Here is a 19,665-nt window from a genome sequence, read left to right as displayed (position 1 = left end):
GTGAAAACTGAAGTATGCTCCCATTTCAATTCCGAAATAGATTGAATGCAAAATTATTTTCAGATTGTTAGCTTTGCATGTAAGTGCAGAATTTTGTGAGCTAGGTTAAATAAATTTATAGTCAGTAATCTGCTTTTTTCAATTACTCTACATTACCTGGTCTAATGTGGTCACCTAATGGTTACTGTCAGTAATTGCACTGATGACTGCAATTTTTTATAAACACCCAGTGAAGAAAAAACCCTCACTTTGTGAAGAAATAGTTTTCATTTCATTTTTTAGAATACTCTCTGTTAAGAAACATTAGAAATAAGGGAAATGGTCTGAAACCTTTATTTCCGTTATGCTGGGGCTTTTTGTTAATTTGGTAGGATTTTTTGGAGGGGTGGTTTTTTGAAAGGCTTTTGTTTTGGTTGTTGAGATGATTTCTGAAAAAGTCACACTCTTGCAAGCGTTACAAGAAACGTGGGCGTGAATTGCGGAATCATATTGCAGGTTTATATTCCTGTTCCTCAGAGCTGACCATAAATAACAGTAAGAACTGACAGAGAAGAAAGCAGAACTACTGTGAGGTACAGATTAATCATAATTAGATATCTGTTGCCAGTGAAATTAGATATTACACGGTTTGAAATTGAGAAATTCGATTCCTTTTAGCCAATGCCAGTGAGCAATACACCCTGACTCAAGAAAAATATAGTAGAACGTCCAATGCAATGAAATGGAATATAAAACAAGGAAAGAAGAAATTAACTGGATGAATACCACATTCAAATCGCGTACAAAGAACATGCAAAGGCACTCTTGCTGCTGAGTTATAAACATAAAGTTTCCTTTCGTGATGTGTGTTTACATGCAGGAGATTTATTTTTTCTTTTTAAATAATTCCAAAACATTCAGGGAAACAATTTAAGAAAAAAGTGCAGATCAAACTGGCTCTTTTTTTGGTAAAACTAATTGAAACAATTGTACTCATTAACTAAGATAGACATCTGTTGAAAACAAATACGAATGTGTTCTTTTCATGAAAACAAACTTCTGTGCCAGCCAATATGACATCCAAGAAATTACAACAGAATATAATCACAATGTGTTACTACAATACATTTATTTTATAAACATTTATACATGTTGATGCATAAAGCAAAGATTACACAGTACATTTTCAAGTAGAGTGTGTGCACTTTTAGAGGAAGTATGTGAGTTAAGATTTCCTTACCTTATAGGATGGCAAAAAGCACAAAATTCCTCGGCCAACTGTTTGACACACTGAAAGCAGAAGGGCTCCCACCTCATCTTGGAACTCAAAGGTCTCTGTATGCTGGAACGTGGCACACAGCTTCCGACCGTTAGGGCCTGCTCCAATGGTGCCAACCCAAACCTGGTGTATTTCATATTAAAAAAAAAATAATTCTAAAATATACAACACAAACTGTATTAAATTACATTAGGTTAAATAACTAAGTTTTAAGTGCGAAGGAAAATACTGAGATATTTCTAAACAAATCAATTCCAGTACTTAAAAACAGAAGATCAAGTGCAATAACTGGCATAAGGTGGGTATTACCAAAACAGCATGACTTTAACTTCTCCAGGGGAGTACATTTTTAAAAATTGCCCTTTTTTTCCATTTGAAAATGTACTTTACAATTGCGTTAATCCAAGCAATAGTCTGTTCCATCCATTTTGTTTTACTTACAGAATGGGTTTGTCATCATTATTTGCAAGTTATTGTTTCTTTTACAATGGCCAACATTACACCTCAGGAGAGGGAACAACGATGCAGAAATTTACCTGCGAGTTCCGAATAATGTGATTTGCCTCCAACTGAATAGAAAACTTCACGCCAAGCTCTGAAGAGAATGAATCCATTGGAGAGAGCGTACCAGATGTCAGAACAATTGTTCTAACATCATTTAAGTCTGAAAAAGCCTAGGTTGGAGAAAGAAAAGAAGGAATTTAGAAAATCAATACAATCATTTTAAGATCATATATATATTTGTTATCACTCAAATTACTTAAGACCTCCTATCACACTCAGCTTACCACAGCAGGATTCAAGCACCAAAAATTAAGCATGTGGACTACGGTTTTCTGCCGCAAACTCCTTTTATGCTTGGGCCGTGTAAAGGCAGCCATTGTATCTGAAACATCAAGTTGGTTTTCATTCATCCAAGCGTAAGTTTGTTGTAGAGCAACTCTGTAGTCATCTGCATACCTATATAGGGAAATATAAAAATCAATAAAAACTACAATTAAGTAATTAAACTGTAAGCATTAAGCTCATACAAAGCAAAGACAGTGTTGCTACAATGCATTTACCATTTAAGTACTAAAAAAATATTTTTTTTATACTTTTAGAAAAAACAGTGCAACTCTACAATAATTAGTATATAAAGATAAGGTTTAAATCAGAAATTCTTAGTAGCCGCTGGCATTAGTAGTCAAGATATCAAAATAGTCAAATGATAAGTGCTATGTAGAAAAACAAAACCCATGCATATTTAACTTAGTAACACATCAAGAAAGTTTACACCTAACCTTCAAATAAACTTATTAAACATTTGAATTCATTTATGAACGAAAAAAATTAATTTGGTAGCATTTGAACTCTTCCCACGTAAATAGATTTTCCAAAACTTACCAAAAGTTTTGCTCAGAAACCAGATACCATAACTGAGGTGTTGCACAAATGAAAGAGGTACTTTGGCAAAGCAGCTGAACGAAACACAACCACACAGCTCAGGCTATGTATTTGCACTGACCTGCTATTATCTTTAAAAAGATATAAAAGAACCATGAATAACCCTTTCAGCACAATCTGAGTGGCAGGGCTCACAACTGGTATCTCAATAAGTTCCTCTCTACCGAGCATTGATATTTTTTCTTCTTTTTCAAGGACAGTAGCAAGATGTTTCTGTCAGAGGAAAACAAATTCCACGTTAACAGTGTTCCAAGTATCTTCTCAAAAACAAAGCCAATACAGATACAAGACTATCAGCACACTGTTTTAAAAGTTCACCTAAGACACCTATTAAAGTCAGACTGAAGACAAAATTGGAAAAGGAAAGCAGCAGTGCTTTTAACACATTTGGCTTACAGAGAAAGGAGGGATAACTTGAAAATGGGCTACCTAAATTTCAACAGTCAAAAAACCACAGATGGATACAACAGACAAAACTATCACTGACTAAGTGGTTCAATTTAAATAATTGTACATGATCAATTATATCCTTTAAAACATTGATTGTCCACAAATTCCAGTAGCTCAAGTGGATTACTTCTGGTTTTCATCAGGTATCATTTTCAGACAGCTTTTCAATAGTGCAGTAAATCAAAAGATGGGTTAGCATTTAACTTACGTACATTTTAAGAGGTTTAACATTAATATTATGCACTCTGGTACTCATTTATATAGCATACAACATTACCTGTAAAATGGGGAAAGTAATACCAGTTATTCCCATTTTGTGCAAAATGGTGAGCATTTCTTTTCCACTCCAAACTTTACAGGAAGTTTCATACCCTCTTTCTACTAATTGACTAGAGCTCTCCTGTAACCAGCTGCAAAAAGAGAGAAATCAGAAAAAACTTCAGCATTCATTTTAGAGATTTAGGGATACTTTGCAGGTACAAACCAAACCTCAGCAATTGCACCAGACTTCTATGAGGATGACAAATATTTTACTACATCTAAGTAGGGAGATTCTGCTTTTCCTTATGCCAGTTTTTCACTGTTGAACTAACTTCTACAGAACTGCTCTTGATGCAGCTCATTGAAGTAAGAAAATTTGTCCTTATATGTTTCTATTTTATCATCATCTAATTCTTTACAATATAGAAAAAGGATTAAAATATAACCTGCTCTTATGATATAACGTCAAGCTCATTTAAGAAAGATTTCTGCTGTACTTTTAAAGCCACTCATTATTAGTTTAACTGATGCAAGTTGGTTTACGATCCCTGTCAATTGTAGGCTTTCCTATGAAGAACAAATCTCGAGGCATGAAATGAGTACATTTAATATTTATACACAGTAAGGGAAAGAGGGTGAATAAAAAGCGCATATTTTAAACCTGCCTACGGGTGTTTGTAACTCTGCTACAATTTGAAAATTAAGCATAATTATAATTGTATGTACAATGCAAAATGTGATAGGACTTCCTAAAAACATGATCTAAACACGCGCATCATCTCATTTGCGGCAGAGCTAAAATTTTCTCTAACTGAACGTGTTCTCCATCATCCCTGCAGTATTACAAGACATTCTGTCTGTCTAGAAAAACAGGCAGGCTTCCTCCCTCTCAGGAAATGCCGAAGCTGTCTGTTTCATCAACCAGCAGGAGGCATCAGAAAGACAGCTGTCATTTCTGCAACAGTTCAAAATATTTACCTGTAAAGTCAGTTAATCATTATCAACTAAAGCAACAAGGCTTAGTGACTGTTTCAGTTCCAGATTTCCTGTCCTGTCACTAAAAATAATCTGATGAAGGGAACAATTAAAAAAAAAAAACAAAACAAACTTCCCTTTTGCCAGGTTAAATGCAAACAAAACTCCATAAATACTACCATACCGATAACTTCTTAGGCTATAATTTGCTTTATCTTACTAAGGAATGATGACCACTAACACAGACAAAACTTCACCAGTGTAGTACTTTGCCCTATTTCCTCAAACGTAACATCAAAAAGACCTGGAACTAAAATTAGGAAAAGGCCGCTATGACAGAAACAAAACAGATTTACAATGGATAAAAAATTTCAGGAAATGTAAAACTTCTGGTTCCCTGTTACAAACTTCAAACACCATCACAGACTTTTGAAATGGTCATGTTATAAATGCAAATAGAAACTTAACACAGCAACCTTCCTAATACTAAAATATCACAAAAAAAAGCAAATTCTAGAATAAATTCAATCAAATTAAATCTAATGTTAAAGCATTTACTTGAAATACCTGTTAAATTATTTTTAGAGTAAAGCAGTAAGCATAAATAAAATTAGCTTGATTCCCAGAAAGATATCTATGTTTTTGAAGTGAAAATTGCTGTATGCAATGTTTTCAGGAAGAGATTTAATGAATGTTACAAACATCCCTTCAATTCAAGAAAGTATATTTGCTCCTTCCCTCCCTACCAGAAAATCCCATTGTTGACACAGCTTACTCCGTGGAACAAAGCAATTTGTCCTGGTAAATCTGCATCTCATCAGAAAAGCTTGCCGTATCCCTCTATTGGTATACCTTCAAATTCCTCAGAAAGGTCATTTTAGCACCTCTGTGGCACTAAGCCCGTGCTTAAGTGCTTTCTGGAATGAGGGCCCAAGTTCTTTATACCTGAAATAAGGTTTTTCTAATTGCTCCTGCATTTGGCAGAGCCATGTCACTGTGCAACAGCATTTTACCAATTACTGGCTATTTACACCCACTCTTCAGCTTTCCAACAACTGCCTTTCACGCTGTTGGCAGATTTGCCAAAACAATCAACCTTAGTTTTTCTGATAAGGTTATAAAGCTTGAGGCAACCAAATCTCCAGCCATGCTGTTCTCGTCTTTTACTAAAATTTAACATTTGAAATATCCAAGGTAGGAGAATTTGCTTCTGCAAAAAAGAAAAACAAAAGTCACTTGTCTTGTGACACATAAACATTAACTCTCGGAATAGAGACAGGATAGGAAAAATGAACTCCTTGCTGTGCTGTACTCCAAAGTCTGTTTCACCAACCACTAAGGCAACAAAATAACCATTTGACATGCATTGAATCAGAGTTCAGTTAACTTCAAAGCCACTCCTATCATGATTCGCTTTTATTCTGCTGACTTGGTCCTTCAAGGTTTCATTAGCAGTGCGTTTCTGAACCCTTTGAGTCCCTGGATCCCTCAAAAGAAAGCTTCAAAACTTAAGGGCTACAGAGCTGAATTCCAAATTCTCTAGTGGTGACAGACTCTTCTGACATTGTCTCAACTTTCTCATGTTCCCAACTCCACCCAAAAGACTTTTGCCCTTGACTCCTTGTTTTTTTTCCCCTCCTTCCTGAGCTTCTTCCCCCACTCCATTTGCTTTTGTTCCATCCCCTCTCATGATTTTCAACTTCTGCTCAGGTCTTCTCCTTCCAATTCTGTCTCCATGGTTTCTGGGGTTTACCTTTATTTTTTGCTCTTACTGCCTTTTCCTCTATGGCTACCGAAAGAATCAGAGAAGAGGAAAACATTTTCTGTTTTTCAGCCTTACTGATCAACTCTTGCTTTCAAAACCACTCCCTCAATCATCCATATTTCTCCATCCACTGAACTCCACGATCCTTGTGTTCCAACAAGGCAGGTACTAAGAGATTCGGCACATCCTTGATTTAAATTTCAGTACAAAAGCAAAGCATTAAAACCACATTCCACTGACATAGTCCGGGGAGAAAGAACGATCAGTAATTCTGTGTGAACAACTTTTGCCTGAGAATAATCACAAATTCGAAGAGGATAGTGCATCCTCTGTTCAAAGGGTTTGCTACCTGAATTCTCTAAAGACTTCAACAAATCTCTTCGGAGAATTTCCACGTACCCCAATTTTTCAGACCCCTATCTCTCTGCTCAACTTCAAGTTGTTTCACAGGGAAATCAAAGGGCACAACTGATAAATTCACCTTCAACTATGATGAATCTGTTCCAAATAGATTCCAATCAGATTCCAATCTGATTCCAAGAACAGATTCCAACCTGTTCCAAACAATTCCTGTCCAAGGCTCTGAAAGCATTTTATAAATGTGAACTAATTAACGCTTTGACAAAATAACACTATTACTATTTGTAAAATAAGCAAACAGAAGAACAAGAAGGATAACAATTATTTATCTTCGGTAAAATTTTCATACAGAACTTCACAAACTAGGACAGGAAGACCCATAAAGACTAGCACATCATTCAAAAGCATAACATGATTTTTGTTTTGAAAAGTAAGGCCTCCCTTTAAGACAACAGTATTTTTTAAATAGAACAAACCCTTCTGGATTCCACAGAATCCAGAACAAAGATCAGTTGACTGCATAGTTCGAATTATACCTCTGTTGCATTTTATCTGATGTAACATAGTAACCAGTAAATTGCATCAGCAAGAGGAATCTAAATTTAATTTTAATACTAGTTGATACAATGGAATTAGAAAGAGTTGCCTTACTTTGTCAAAGAGTAGCACACAGCCCGTAGGGCCTCATGATCCTTCTGCCTGATGTTGTTATTGACCATGAAATCTAGCTCTTCTCGAGCAGCTCTCAGTTGACTTTCTGTAACACCGTAGCTCACTGACTCCCGAGCACAGTCCTCAATATTATGGGCTTCGTCTAAAATGACTACCTGGTCTTTCAGGTTAATTTCCATCTAAAAAAAGAAAATTAACACAGCAAAAGACATTAAAGAGAAATGGCAACTAACAGGATGCTGTTACAAAAGTGCATATTCTGCATCACAATGTAAGCAACAAAGTTTTCAGCTTTTTGATCCAATTTCTCTAATCTAGAAAATAACCACAGTGAGAAAAAAAAAAAAAAGCCTCATCTCAGCCTGAATGAATATAATCGGAACCTAGTTTTTTACGCTGAGGGTGGCGAAACACTGACCCAGGTTGCCCAGAGAGGTGGTAGATGCCCCAGCCCTGGAAACATTCCAGGTCAGGTTGGACAGGGCTCTGAGGAACCTGATCTAGTTGGAGAGTCCCTGTTTGTTGCCCGGGGGGGTGCGCTAGATGGCCTTTAAAGGTCCCTTCCAACCCAAACTATTCTATGATTCTACTACACTCTCCATCAACCAAACAATTGTGAAGTTTGCAAGGGTTTCTCTTCCATTGACTGAAAAAAACCCGTGACTAATCAGCTAGAGTACGAGACCAGTGGAAGCATTACTTGGAATACAGAAAGGCTCGGGGTGGGTGGAGAAAGAAAAAAAATTCATTAACCTAGGAGTTATTTTGTAGATAATACGTTGGATATAAATCGGATTTCAGTTTACAATAGCCACTGAACATTATGTTTCTAACTCCCCTTTAACTTCAGTTATTGCAACCTACTTAAATATATACTTACACTCTCCCGTATCTGCGGGTCTAGGAGATAATTATAAGGACAAAATACGATATCTGCGTCCACCATGAGTTCTCTGGCTGCAAAATATGCACAGGCACGAAGCTTCTTTCCCAGGCTCACTAGATCTTCAATGTCCCAAGCCTGACTCATCCTATGCGCAGACTGTAGGGCATGATGTTCACTGAGTTTATGTACACCATGATAGTAAAGACAGGACTTGCCCTAAAAGTAAATAAGCACAGATAGTTAGCAGTTACAAAAAATAATGAAAAACAAGTAAGCTTAAATCCTCCAAGTTGTTACATGCATTCGACTTTATTTCCTGGAGGCATTTCTAACATCTAGTTTTTATGTTGGACAATAATGAAAAACGCATCATGTCAGAAAGAAAACAGGCAAATCCAGATTCCTAAAACGTACATTGATAAAGGACACTTCATCTATAAAACCAAGGACAATTTAAGTCTTACTAAGAACATTAACCTAGCAGTCACAAATATTTTTCCTATCACCATATATTTATTTCAGTATTTATACCCTGTATCCACATTTTCTAACAATTAAATTGCTCATTCCAACCATTCAACTACCTTTCATTTTAATACGCTTAAATGAATGCTCATTTTCTGAAACAAAATTACTCACATGTTTTCCTTCCAGCAATTCTACACACATTTCGTTCCTGTTACTACCACTACTAGATACTGATGGATGAATACATGTATAATCCCGGCTAGAAAGAATTGTCATAGGGACACTGGAATATGCTGTCCTCTTCAGCTCTCTGGTAATCTGGGATATTTGCTTGTGTGTTCGTGTTCCAAAAAATATTTTGGGAATGAATGTCTGACCTCCATTTTTTTTCTTCTTTACGTTACTAGTATCTTTATCAGTCTCTTTTCCAGAACAGGAGCACTCAGTGCAAGGACCAGAAGACTGCAATCCAAAACAAAAAAAGATTAACAAAATCCCACAGTAAGATAGACCATAAGCAGATTTAGCATGTTTATTTAGAAAATGCCCTCTAGGACAGTTCAAGATAGTCTGTTAAATCACCAGGTTGGCCTATCAAACTGCAAGAAGTTTAAAAACATTAAAGCATACACACCACGTCCTCATGCCTGAAAATATTAAAAAACTTCTAGCAATCACTAGATACAACTTTATCATAACTCAATCATAGAAAGAATTATTACTCCAGTGGAGTATTTACACATGTGAATAACGCAAATAAACTTCTCACATTTAAGCTTCAGCATGAGGACACTCTTGTTACAGAACAAGAAGTGTCCAGCACCTTAAATGAAGAAGCTGACACCCAAAGTAAAATACCCAGTACATTTTTCCTTAAAGCAAGCAGCAGAAATCTGGGCAGTTTAAAGAAATCTATTTGCAGATAAAACAGACTACATTATATACTCTCCATTAGAAACATGTTTGCCATGCCATTATGTCAAAGGCCATCTAGTAACTATGAGAATAAAAGACAAAATAGGGAATAATGCTAAACAGAACCTAATCCTGCAAAATATTTGTTAAAAGCCAATTTTTTTTTCTCTTTTTTAGAAGGACCATCTTTCATAACATAAAATACTGGAACAACTGTCATAAAATTGTAATAATTACTGTGAAAAGACACAAAGAAAACAAAATAAGTGATGAGTAACCACGTCCACACACACCTCCCACAAAAAAAAATAATGAATTCTTCTCGTGTAAAAGAGTTTGCATTTGGTTTTCAGGTGACAGTGCAAGTAACAACATGTAGTTGCCTGCTCAGATACTTCTCCCTCCCCTTTTAATTGTAATCAGTAAGATTATCCATTATAAACAAATGCTAAGTCATGCCGTGTGTTACACCACAATTCTGGGGATCAAGCTGTCTTTTAGCCTCCACTCTGAGGAAAAGCAAGTTCGTGTTACCCTTAGCCCCACTCAGCCTTGTCCACCATTAAATATCACAATACATGATAGAACGCATGTAAATGTAACCCTTCTGGAGCTGTCACTCACTGGGATAAAAGGTTCACTGATGTGCCAAATAAACAGGCCCGCAAAGCAGATAAAGTTACACCCATGCTGGAATTGTTACATTCCCCTCTCAGGTTGCCAGTAACAGCAGATTTCATTACGGTGTGCTGCCACATTAAATAGCCAGTTCCAAATATCCTGCCTTCTATATTGAATAATTACTTATTCACTGAAAGGATAAAAAGAAGAGTTATGAATGGGTCTCTTGTCAACAGCGAAGCAGGAAACAGCTGACATATGGTATATGTTACATATGTGGCAACACTCAACTGGGTTTGTACTCACACAGAAAACTGCAATGCAAATTGTACCTTGATATTTCTATCATCTATATTCTATTTTGCTCTTTGAAATAATGAAAACCACATTACCATGCTAACAAATAATATAACAGAAGCAGTTTACTTACTGTGTAGGGCCTTTAAAAACACATTTATCTTTTAATGCTAACTCAAGTCAGATTGTGTTTTCAGGGGTGAAAAGAATACACAGAATTCAAAGACAATACCAGATCACTAATATTTCACTGCCAATGCTAAGCCTCACTTTTAGTTTGCCAAATAAAAGTAACAGAAAAATATTAGGGCCAATCAAGCAGCTATTTTGCAAATGTTGTTCTAACAACAGGAAAATGCATTTCAAATAAATATATACATAAACATGAACAGAAGGTTCTTCTATGATGGGTTTAAAGAAAACAGACATATTTATTTCCATAAAAAGAATTAAGAGCGTTCTTATGTGTAAGGCTTATAAATTACAGTATTTTACAGGTGGCCGTAAAAGTTTTTCTTAAAAGGTTTGAAATGGGTATAACACTGGCTTTAAGAAGCACTTTACCCAGTATTCTAGTTTTAAAATGTTACCTTTAACTTTGAAAAAAAAGTGTTGTGGGGTTTTTTTGTTGTTGTTGTTTTTTTTTTTTTTCTTGTTTTTGTTTTAAATCATCATTGAGAAAGTTGTAAACTCAGACTAATCTCATAGTTAAGTAGTAAGAGTATAAAACTGCCTGCAGCAGTCATAACATTCCTGGAAGCCACAGACACCATTAGCCCAAAATATGTAAATAAATTCATAAAACCTTTTAAAAAGGTCCTTTATAATGACAAGAAACTTTAAGAAAATGGTTAAAACATAGTCTAAAAGTTGAGTTTTTCATGTCATTTGTATATTATTTAAGTGTGTCAATTTGCATTTGAATTCTTTGTATCTTTTACAAAACGGCATGGACATCTTTAAATTTTATTAAAAACAATTTTATTATTAAGTAGCAAAATCTAACATGGTGTTATTCTCCACTACGAGAACAAAAGGAAAGAGAATACCGTCCAGCTGAACAAAGTGATAACTCCAATATTGCAGTTCCCATAGCAATGCTGCCTCATAAAGTACAAATTTTTAGACTCACAACACAGAGATACTGGTTGAACTATAATAAAATTAGAAAATGTTTCAATTTATTTATGAAAGAATCAGAGGGGGCTGAGAGGACATAATATTAAGAAAATAGAAAACTATTTCATAATACCCTCTGGCTTCAGGACTAAACCTGTTTTCAGCTGTTTGAATCTGGGATAGAGATTTTCATTTGGGAGAGGGGAAAAAAACCCAGATATTTCTCTACTTTCTGCAGTATTTAATCAGAAACATCCAGTAACAGACGCTGTTAGAGATCAGATATCAGACTATATGGACCTTAGGCTAATCCAGCTTGTTTTTACGTCTGTCGTGGGTAGATAATACAGCCTAACACATCAATATTTATACGGCAAAAACGTGGAAGTCCGATTAAAAAAAAAAATAATCAAGTCCACCAACCTGTCCTACGTGTAAGATAGAGTTAAACAAACACTGAGGCTATGATCTTTGAAACACAAAGAGATAAGAGGAGTTCTTCATATCTTCATCTACATTTCCCAGTTACAAAGCCATCTAAATGATACAGCAGTGAATACCTCTTGTGTGAAATATCACACAAGCACAATCTAGTAAGATATCAGCAGTGGCATTACCAGGGCTTTTCAACTATTCCTTTATAAGCTCTCAAAAAGCACAGTATTCTGCTACTGCTGCAACCTCTTGATTAAAGTACACAAAGCAGCTGTTTATCCTCTCACAGTCACCAGCAGGTGAACCCAGTTCAATATTTATCACAGGCTTTCACAGATCACTGCTAACCAAGCAAACGTTTTAATTAAGCTGGAACTTGCTTCAAAGAGCTCATTCAAAACGTCAATCAGCGGGAAAAGGATCAGATACGGTGTCAGGTGAGAGCATGTAATACAAATCCACAACTTTCTTCATCCCATCGTGGTAAATTAGCCTATTCTGGAGTCCAGACCCTGATTGTAACAGGCTGCCAGTCTCCTGGAATGTGTAACAGAAGTCACTCAAACTCCATTGTGAAGGTTGTAAGCAATATGTTAAACTGCAATGGGCTAGCACATTAAGACAGATTCTTTTCACAGTTGTTTTTTGATACCCCAAGTGTTTGTTACACTACTCTCCATTTACTGTTTACTTTTTTTACCTAGTATAAATGGGGATTCCTTCTCGCAGCTGCCCCAGTTTCTCAGGCCGTATGCTTTGACAGAAATAATCAAGAGAGTACCATAAGGGCGTAATTTCTCATTTAAACTCACGCTAGAACTGCCCTCTCTTGCAGAAGGACAGAAATGATCCAAGCTCTGGACTGAAGGCAGCTAAGAACAGGCCACCACCTTGGGCAGAAGGTGCTCACCCGCTGGATCTCCCGGTGGTGGTCTCACGCAGCAAGGCTGGGCGGCACCTCTCGCGCTCAGACAACCACCAACCCATTCCCTCTCTGTTGGGCTATGGAAAGGAATACTTCGCGGGGAAACAACTTTGCTTTAAGCACAGGGTTGACTACAGTAAACCGCAAGATACACAAAGGGAGCATTAACTCATCGATTGAGAAAATATTTTGATTGCATTACTGTACCATCCTAAATACATAGTCCATTACGATAAGTGTTGAACATAACCTCAGCTGACTTTATTTCATAAGCGACACTAGAAAACCATTTTTATACCTAACAGCCTATGCTGTGATGATCTTCATGTGTTAAATTTAACGTAGTTAAGCTGCAGAACTACTAACGATAACCAAGGCCTTACTTTCTGCAATTGTTTATTGATACCAGACAAGTTCTCTGTCTGCTGAAGCAAAAGTTCATCACAGGAAAATAATACCTCATTCTTTCTTTATAAGAAACTCCCCTCTACCCCCGAGAAATAAACACTGCTTTCATTCTTAAGGAAACTTTAGCAGAAATAAGTACTTTTATTTCTTCTTAGGTTACTTCTTTCTAAAGGAGTAGTAAACAGTATAGTGTTTAAACTTTGAATAGTGTAATGCACCATCTGTCTGTAAACTCAGACCCATGGATAGCACATTATAACACACTCATGTACAGCTTAGCTACTGTTAGAAAAAATAAAGAATTGTCTTAGAAAAATCAGACTATGATCCATATTCTATTATTTAACAGTTAGTTGACCTATACCAAAAGTTTCCAGTTTTCTGCACTACATTAAATTTCTAGATGTTGTAAATCAAGTTTTTCAGATACCCACACCAAAGCAAATTTTACAACCAAGGAAGCAAGAAAGGTCTTTTTATTTGAAAGTCAACAGCACACTCTGCTGGCCTTTGTATTTCGAACTACCTAATTGAAGTTCAGTGGCACAAAGCATTTCAGACCCGACTCAAAAATCTATGGAGCTTTCCAAAATAATAAAATAAAAATTAATTCACATAAAATGACCTAGGACACAGATTCACTTTTGTCAAGAAAAGATTTAGCTCCTGGTGTCTTAAAGTTTTAATACAAAAACTTTTGTCTTCTTTTGCATTTACAAAATGCAAAAATGGAAAACGGCTCTTGAAATTAAAACATGCGCTGATTAAAACAGAAGCTAATTTAGGACATACAAAGAGCCAAGTGCTGTTCAAAGAGGTGGAAAGAGAATTGAAACACTTGTTGAAATGAAGCACATTTCCAAACACACACATAAACCCTGTGCTTAGAAGCCGTGTTACCTACAGGTGGGGATTACCATAAAACAACATTAAAAAATATATTGGAAAGGGAGAATGTGTTTTGCCTTTTGAAAGAGGAAAGTAGATTTCTGTACTGAATAAAGAAATAAAGGTCAGACCTTATTCCTTTCTTATATTTGCCTCAAACTCACATAATTTCATAATTTCATGGCGTGCTCCTATATTTTAATATTGACAAGAACTGTTCTGTTACAGCCTTTGATAAACATTCATGGGAACCACATCACTAACGTAATTTGGGATCCGACATTCATCTCTACTGCCTCAGATTTCTTCCACTGGTTTTGCTTCAACAAACTTTTATGTAAAATCAATAAGATTCAAACACCAAGAAAAGCAGAAAATGCCTAGCAGAAAGCAGCAGAAACAGCTGCATATTTGTATCTCAACTTCTTACGGGATACTTCTGCTATGGAAAGTGGTAACTTAAAAAAAAAAAAAACCAACGCAAAAACCAAAACGTAAATTTATCACATAAGCGTTATCACAGTATCACATAGGATTTTTCATTTTAATCGTGTGCAATATATATTACTCATTTTTTATTACAACATATAGTAATGATCAGCTCCAACTTTCCCCATACTACTTTTTGAAGGTCTAAAGGCATACATTAATATTAAATGCTGTCTTTCACTTACTACATACACTACAAAACAATGAACGGAAAGTTGAATGAAATCTACAAAATCTGATATCACCTAATTTCCATGGTCCTAGTTTCAAGTTCTTCCATAATGTCATAAATCTAATATAAGTGGGAATATAACACACAGAATTATACCTGCAATACAATTGCTGTCACATATTGAAAGTTTACAGGCTGAATTGCTGGGCCAGACTTTGTGCTACTGGGGAACTGTGGTGTAAAAGCTGTTTAGAAGAACAACTTTCACAGAAATAATTTACACTTTGCAAAGCACATTGGTTAGACAGCACCATTAGGAGTAAAAGCCACCGCAGGTCTCGCTATTGATAGTGACAATATATTACTTAAAGCAACTTAGATACTTGGGAACCTGTACATTAGGCAGTAATGCAGCTGGAGGTACAGTGTTTTCTGAAACTATATTAACAAACTGCATTTCATGCATAATCTCTTTACAATAATTTTTTTTTTAAATTGGTCTTCAGCTAACAGTCCCGATGTAGAAGATATTACTATATTACTCACTGTTTGGGGAGAAAAAGTAGTGGTTTTCCCACTTTTTTCAGGGTGAACAATCAGCTCTCCATTTTTTCTCTGATGATAAACTTCTAAAGCATCAACTAGTTGCACTCCTTTTGCAAAACAATGACGTTTTCTAACCTGCTGGGGAAAAAAAGTACAGCGTTCAAATACACCGGGCAGAAGTATGTGCTTACATTAGCAGTCAGTGATTCGGTTTCAACTGTTTTCCACTGAGTCTGTTTCAGTAACAGTTCATCACTAATATTCATTAACAGTTTAACCAAATCTAAGCCACACAAAAGTCATTTGGGAAAAACTATAAAGTTTTAATTGCAAAATTCAGTAACAACAACAACAACAGAAATCTGTAATTATTGATGACCTTTTCTTCTTTTAATTTCCTACTGTTACAAAACTGATAGAAATTATAATACTGTATAAATATAAGCAGAAAACTTCTGTAACTAAAACAAGAAATAAATTGAAGCCATATTGATCCAAAAATTAAACAAAAGTAACCATCTGAGTAATACTCTAAAGCAATATACAAGGTATTTACAGTGCACATCTGAATACAAGTACTACATCATGTCATACCGACACAGACGAAAACATTATGGAAATATTGCACTCCACATATTAGGCCAGAGATAATTAAATTTGACAGGATATAAAACAGAACTCTAATACCTTCACAGTATTATTTGAATTTCTAATACATATTGGAAGAGCACTTTCCACTCTAGAATCTCATACTTTGACTTAATACTACAGATCAACCGGGGATAAATATATTTCGGAGATACAAGGTGTTTAAACATGTAAGATATAATTTAGGACGTGGTATTATGAACAATTTAGTGCAACAATGGACTCCTTTGTAACAAGTAACAATAAAAATGAACAAAAACCTGCCAATCTATACTGTGACTGTGACATGACTCAACTATTCTCTATGCCACTCTCGGAAATGCTGATTGGTATATGACAGCTTTGTTGAGCTATGCCTGGATTGTTTTACTGCCAATAAACTTTGCTCACCTGCTGCTCAGTTTCTAAAGGACGAATCCTTTTCCTGTCTACTTGAAAATCATCATTCTCCTTGTCACACAGAGATAACCTCTTTTTGGCAGACAATTTCGAAGCTAGCGTTTCATTTTCCTTACAGTCTGTAACTAAAAATAAAATAAAATGGTATGTCCACTACTAGGAATGCATTAAATAAGGGCAACATGTTAAAAATAAAGTTTACCATAAATACATATGATGTAGGAAACAGTATTAGACATTTCTAGACCCATTAACCACCATTTCCATACAGATTTCCATGCCGGGCAGAATCAATTAGTACTCTGCTATTATGACGGTAAAAGAAAGTCCCTGACTTAAAAGCAAAAAAAGTAACATCACTGGCTAAGTATTTTACTTCCAGAACAGATTTTTAGCTGCCTGTGTATGAAGTTACCTGTGTTTGTTAGCGGGCTTCCAGGTTTTATGGAACTTCCTGTTTCATAATTATTAAAAGAACAAGAAGCACCATGATTCACACTTGTTGCAGCCTCATTGCTCTTCGGTTGGGAATGACACGTGCAGCGACACAGTGGTGAGGTCTCTGGCTTTCTGTCTTCCTTTTCACATGATGATGTAACCAGTGATTTCTCTAAAGGACACAGTCATTTGTCTTCCATTAAAAACTACTCGAGACCATACATGAGAAATAGACTTTCAAAACAGTTAAGATGAAAGATTTTGTTTAGGTACCGGTTATGAACCTTATGTCTCTACAAAGTCTGAACAAGCTCTCATCGCCCTTTGAAGAACCGCAGTGCAAAGAACTGTAACAATTTGCAGAAATGACAAATACCCCTCTTTGTCAACTCAAGCCACATAACTACAATCCACAAGTATTTTCTTTCAAAGTTCCAACAGCCATATAATTTCCTTATGATAACAGACAGCTAAATCGAGCTTAGCATTACTGGCCATGACTGGTTTATGTCACCAATACGTATAATGGTCAAAAAAAGACCTGGTTAGATTCCTGAAACCAAATGTTTAAAGGTTGATAAACAACAACAACAATTCATTATAACATATTTTGGTAACAAAAACTGGGCAAACAGACACTAAGACAACTTACCATACAGAGACTGCTGCCATGATAATGCAGAACAAAGTAATGCCAAGCTTTTGCCACTTCCTGTGGGGCTCTCCAACAAACAGTGTTGCCTGTTGTTTAAGCCCTTAACAATCTTCAAGGGGAATAATAAGAATAAAACCAGATTAATAGAAAAAAAAAACAGAGGGGATGTCTTTAGCTAAGCTAGAAATAACTTCTAAAAATAGAGCAGGACACCTGCTGTCTTGTAAAAAAAAAAAAAAAGACAAGAAAACCAAAACACCCCCCAATCACCTTTAATAACAACAACAGGTCAACAAGCCTTAGCTGTATTTCTCTCAAGAGGAACACGTCTCATTAGCAACACTCAGAGGGTCACTTACGGGGGCTGTGTAATACTTACCTGTTAACAGCAATACCTGAGGGGGCTAGCTTGCTTCCTTTAGTCTTACAGAACCAAAACACTGAAAACATCATTTAGACAGCCAAACCATTTCTCCCACAAAGAAAAAAAAAGTTCAAAAATGTTAAAACTGTTTAAATGTAAAGTGTAATAATTAATTTTTAAAAACTCTCCGAAAAGTGAAAACTTACTGAAATATTACATTCCATTTAAGAGACAGATGTTTTACTAAATCATTCCCTCCTCATATACCTACAAAACTATATAAGATTTCTATTACAGTATATCTAGTTAAATAATCATATATATTACGTAGCACATAACTTGTTTCTTAGCATAAATGTTCACAAATCCAAAACGTACTTCAGCATTCCCTAGTTATGGGCCAGATATCATTGTACAGAGAACAGCAAGTTATATTACAACTGAAATTCTCAAGATATTGGAGGCTTGGAAAACATAAGCTATTAGTTTAGTGAATGTTAATACAAATTCTACTTACAGCATTCATCATAGCAAGTTGTGAAGGGTAAGCCTTGCAAGGGAATATAATCTTCACTCCCCCAATAGTATATTCTGACACATCAGAAGACATTGTCACTTTTTCCTCTTGTTTACTTCAGGTTTATAACTGCAATAAAAACCAGCATTAACAAGTCAACACTATCAACCAGGCAAAGTCTGAAACAACATATGGCACCAAACAAAATCAAGCAGAAACTGCCAACCTGATGAGGGGGCTATGAGGCTCAGGATATTACCAGAATTGGCATATAGGAATTTACACTACACACTGTCAGTTCAGACTCAGTCCTTGTTACAAATGAGCGCAAATTACCACCATCTGATGAGTAACATTAGCAATTTAAGCAATTTAAATAAAAGTATGAACGAACTACACGTATAATTTCAGATTCTATTTCTCAGACTGAATATTGTTGAGATAAGAACCCAAATCCTTGGGGGGGAAGTATTTTAGGATATTTAATAAATAAACAGCCAGTCTTTAACTTCTGGCCCATTAGCAAACTCAAACTACAGAGATCCAGCTGACAACAGGAGTTTGTACTGTTCGTTTCATAATGATGAGGAAAAAAAAATGGACACTGACTTTAGAAATAAGATGTTTTACACCAGCATTTTTCTTCCACTAGTATTACAGTAATTATTCAGGGGAAGATGAGGTGTCATTCACTTTACTACCCTCTGAGTATAATCTTACATTTCTCTCACTCTGGATAATAAAAGAAAGTCAGTTTCCCACTAAAATGCTAAAGTTATTGAATAAAAAATATTGAAGAGGCATAGATGGATTTAAAAAAAGGACATTTTTTAAACGACACATTTTTTTTTTCTTACAGGTTTTCAGTATCTATAAAATAAAAGCGATTTTAAATTAGCAGATTCCCTGTGATAAATTAACTCACTAACCTGTGTCCTTATCTGACTTTTAATGAGTAAACATATACATCAAAAAAACATGGCATGATTCAGCTTCATCATCAGGATTTTCAACAGGAAAACGAAATCCTAGCAAGAAGAGATTGCCGACACCAGTTTACATCGTGCCCGCCCCCCGTCCAAAAATGTAACTGTACTCCATTAAAAGGCTTTTCCCTAACACGTTCCGGGGGGCGCGGGGGGGCGTATGGGACTTCGGGCGTCGCTCGAACAAGCGCTACTTCGAATTGAGCTTTGCCCAAGAAAAAAGTAAGCCCCCGCCGCAGCCGTGGGAAGGATTCAACACCAAAGGGGGCAGAAGGCGGCCGCGATGAGGGTCACCGGGAGCT

The 19,665-nt window shown here is 35.9% G+C and overlaps 1 protein-coding gene across 1 annotated transcript in view; it reads right to left on the bottom strand.

Annotated features, from left to right (window-relative positions):
• BRIP1 (BRCA1 interacting DNA helicase 1) overlaps window positions 1-18,470 on the bottom strand; it is a gene marked incomplete at its 5' end in the record, with an annotated part of 61,668 nt that extends 43,198 nt beyond the window's left edge. The window contains 13 exons of the mRNA XM_082493258.1: window positions 1,220-1,381; window positions 1,795-1,932; window positions 2,047-2,218; window positions 2,766-2,917; window positions 3,432-3,564; window positions 7,167-7,366; window positions 8,068-8,289; window positions 8,713-9,003; window positions 15,357-15,491; window positions 16,395-16,522; window positions 16,819-17,013; window positions 17,494-17,605; window positions 18,378-18,470. Coding sequence (XP_082349384.1) covers window positions 1,220-1,381; window positions 1,795-1,932; window positions 2,047-2,218; window positions 2,766-2,917; window positions 3,432-3,564; window positions 7,167-7,366; window positions 8,068-8,289; window positions 8,713-9,003; window positions 15,357-15,491; window positions 16,395-16,522; window positions 16,819-17,013; window positions 17,494-17,605; window positions 18,378-18,470 — 2,133 coding nt within the window. The remainder of the gene's footprint in view (window positions 1-1,219; window positions 1,382-1,794; window positions 1,933-2,046; window positions 2,219-2,765; window positions 2,918-3,431; window positions 3,565-7,166; window positions 7,367-8,067; window positions 8,290-8,712; window positions 9,004-15,356; window positions 15,492-16,394; window positions 16,523-16,818; window positions 17,014-17,493; window positions 17,606-18,377) is intronic.
• Between the last annotated feature and the right edge of the window lie 1,195 nt (window positions 18,471-19,665).

Source organism: Vanellus vanellus (assembly GCF_965231255.1).
Source record: "Vanellus vanellus genome assembly, chromosome: 19".
Taxonomy (NCBI): Eukaryota; Metazoa; Chordata; class Aves; order Charadriiformes; family Charadriidae; genus Vanellus; species Vanellus vanellus.
Note: the sequence above shows the minus strand (reverse complement) of the source record. Positions and strands in the feature narration are given on the sequence as shown.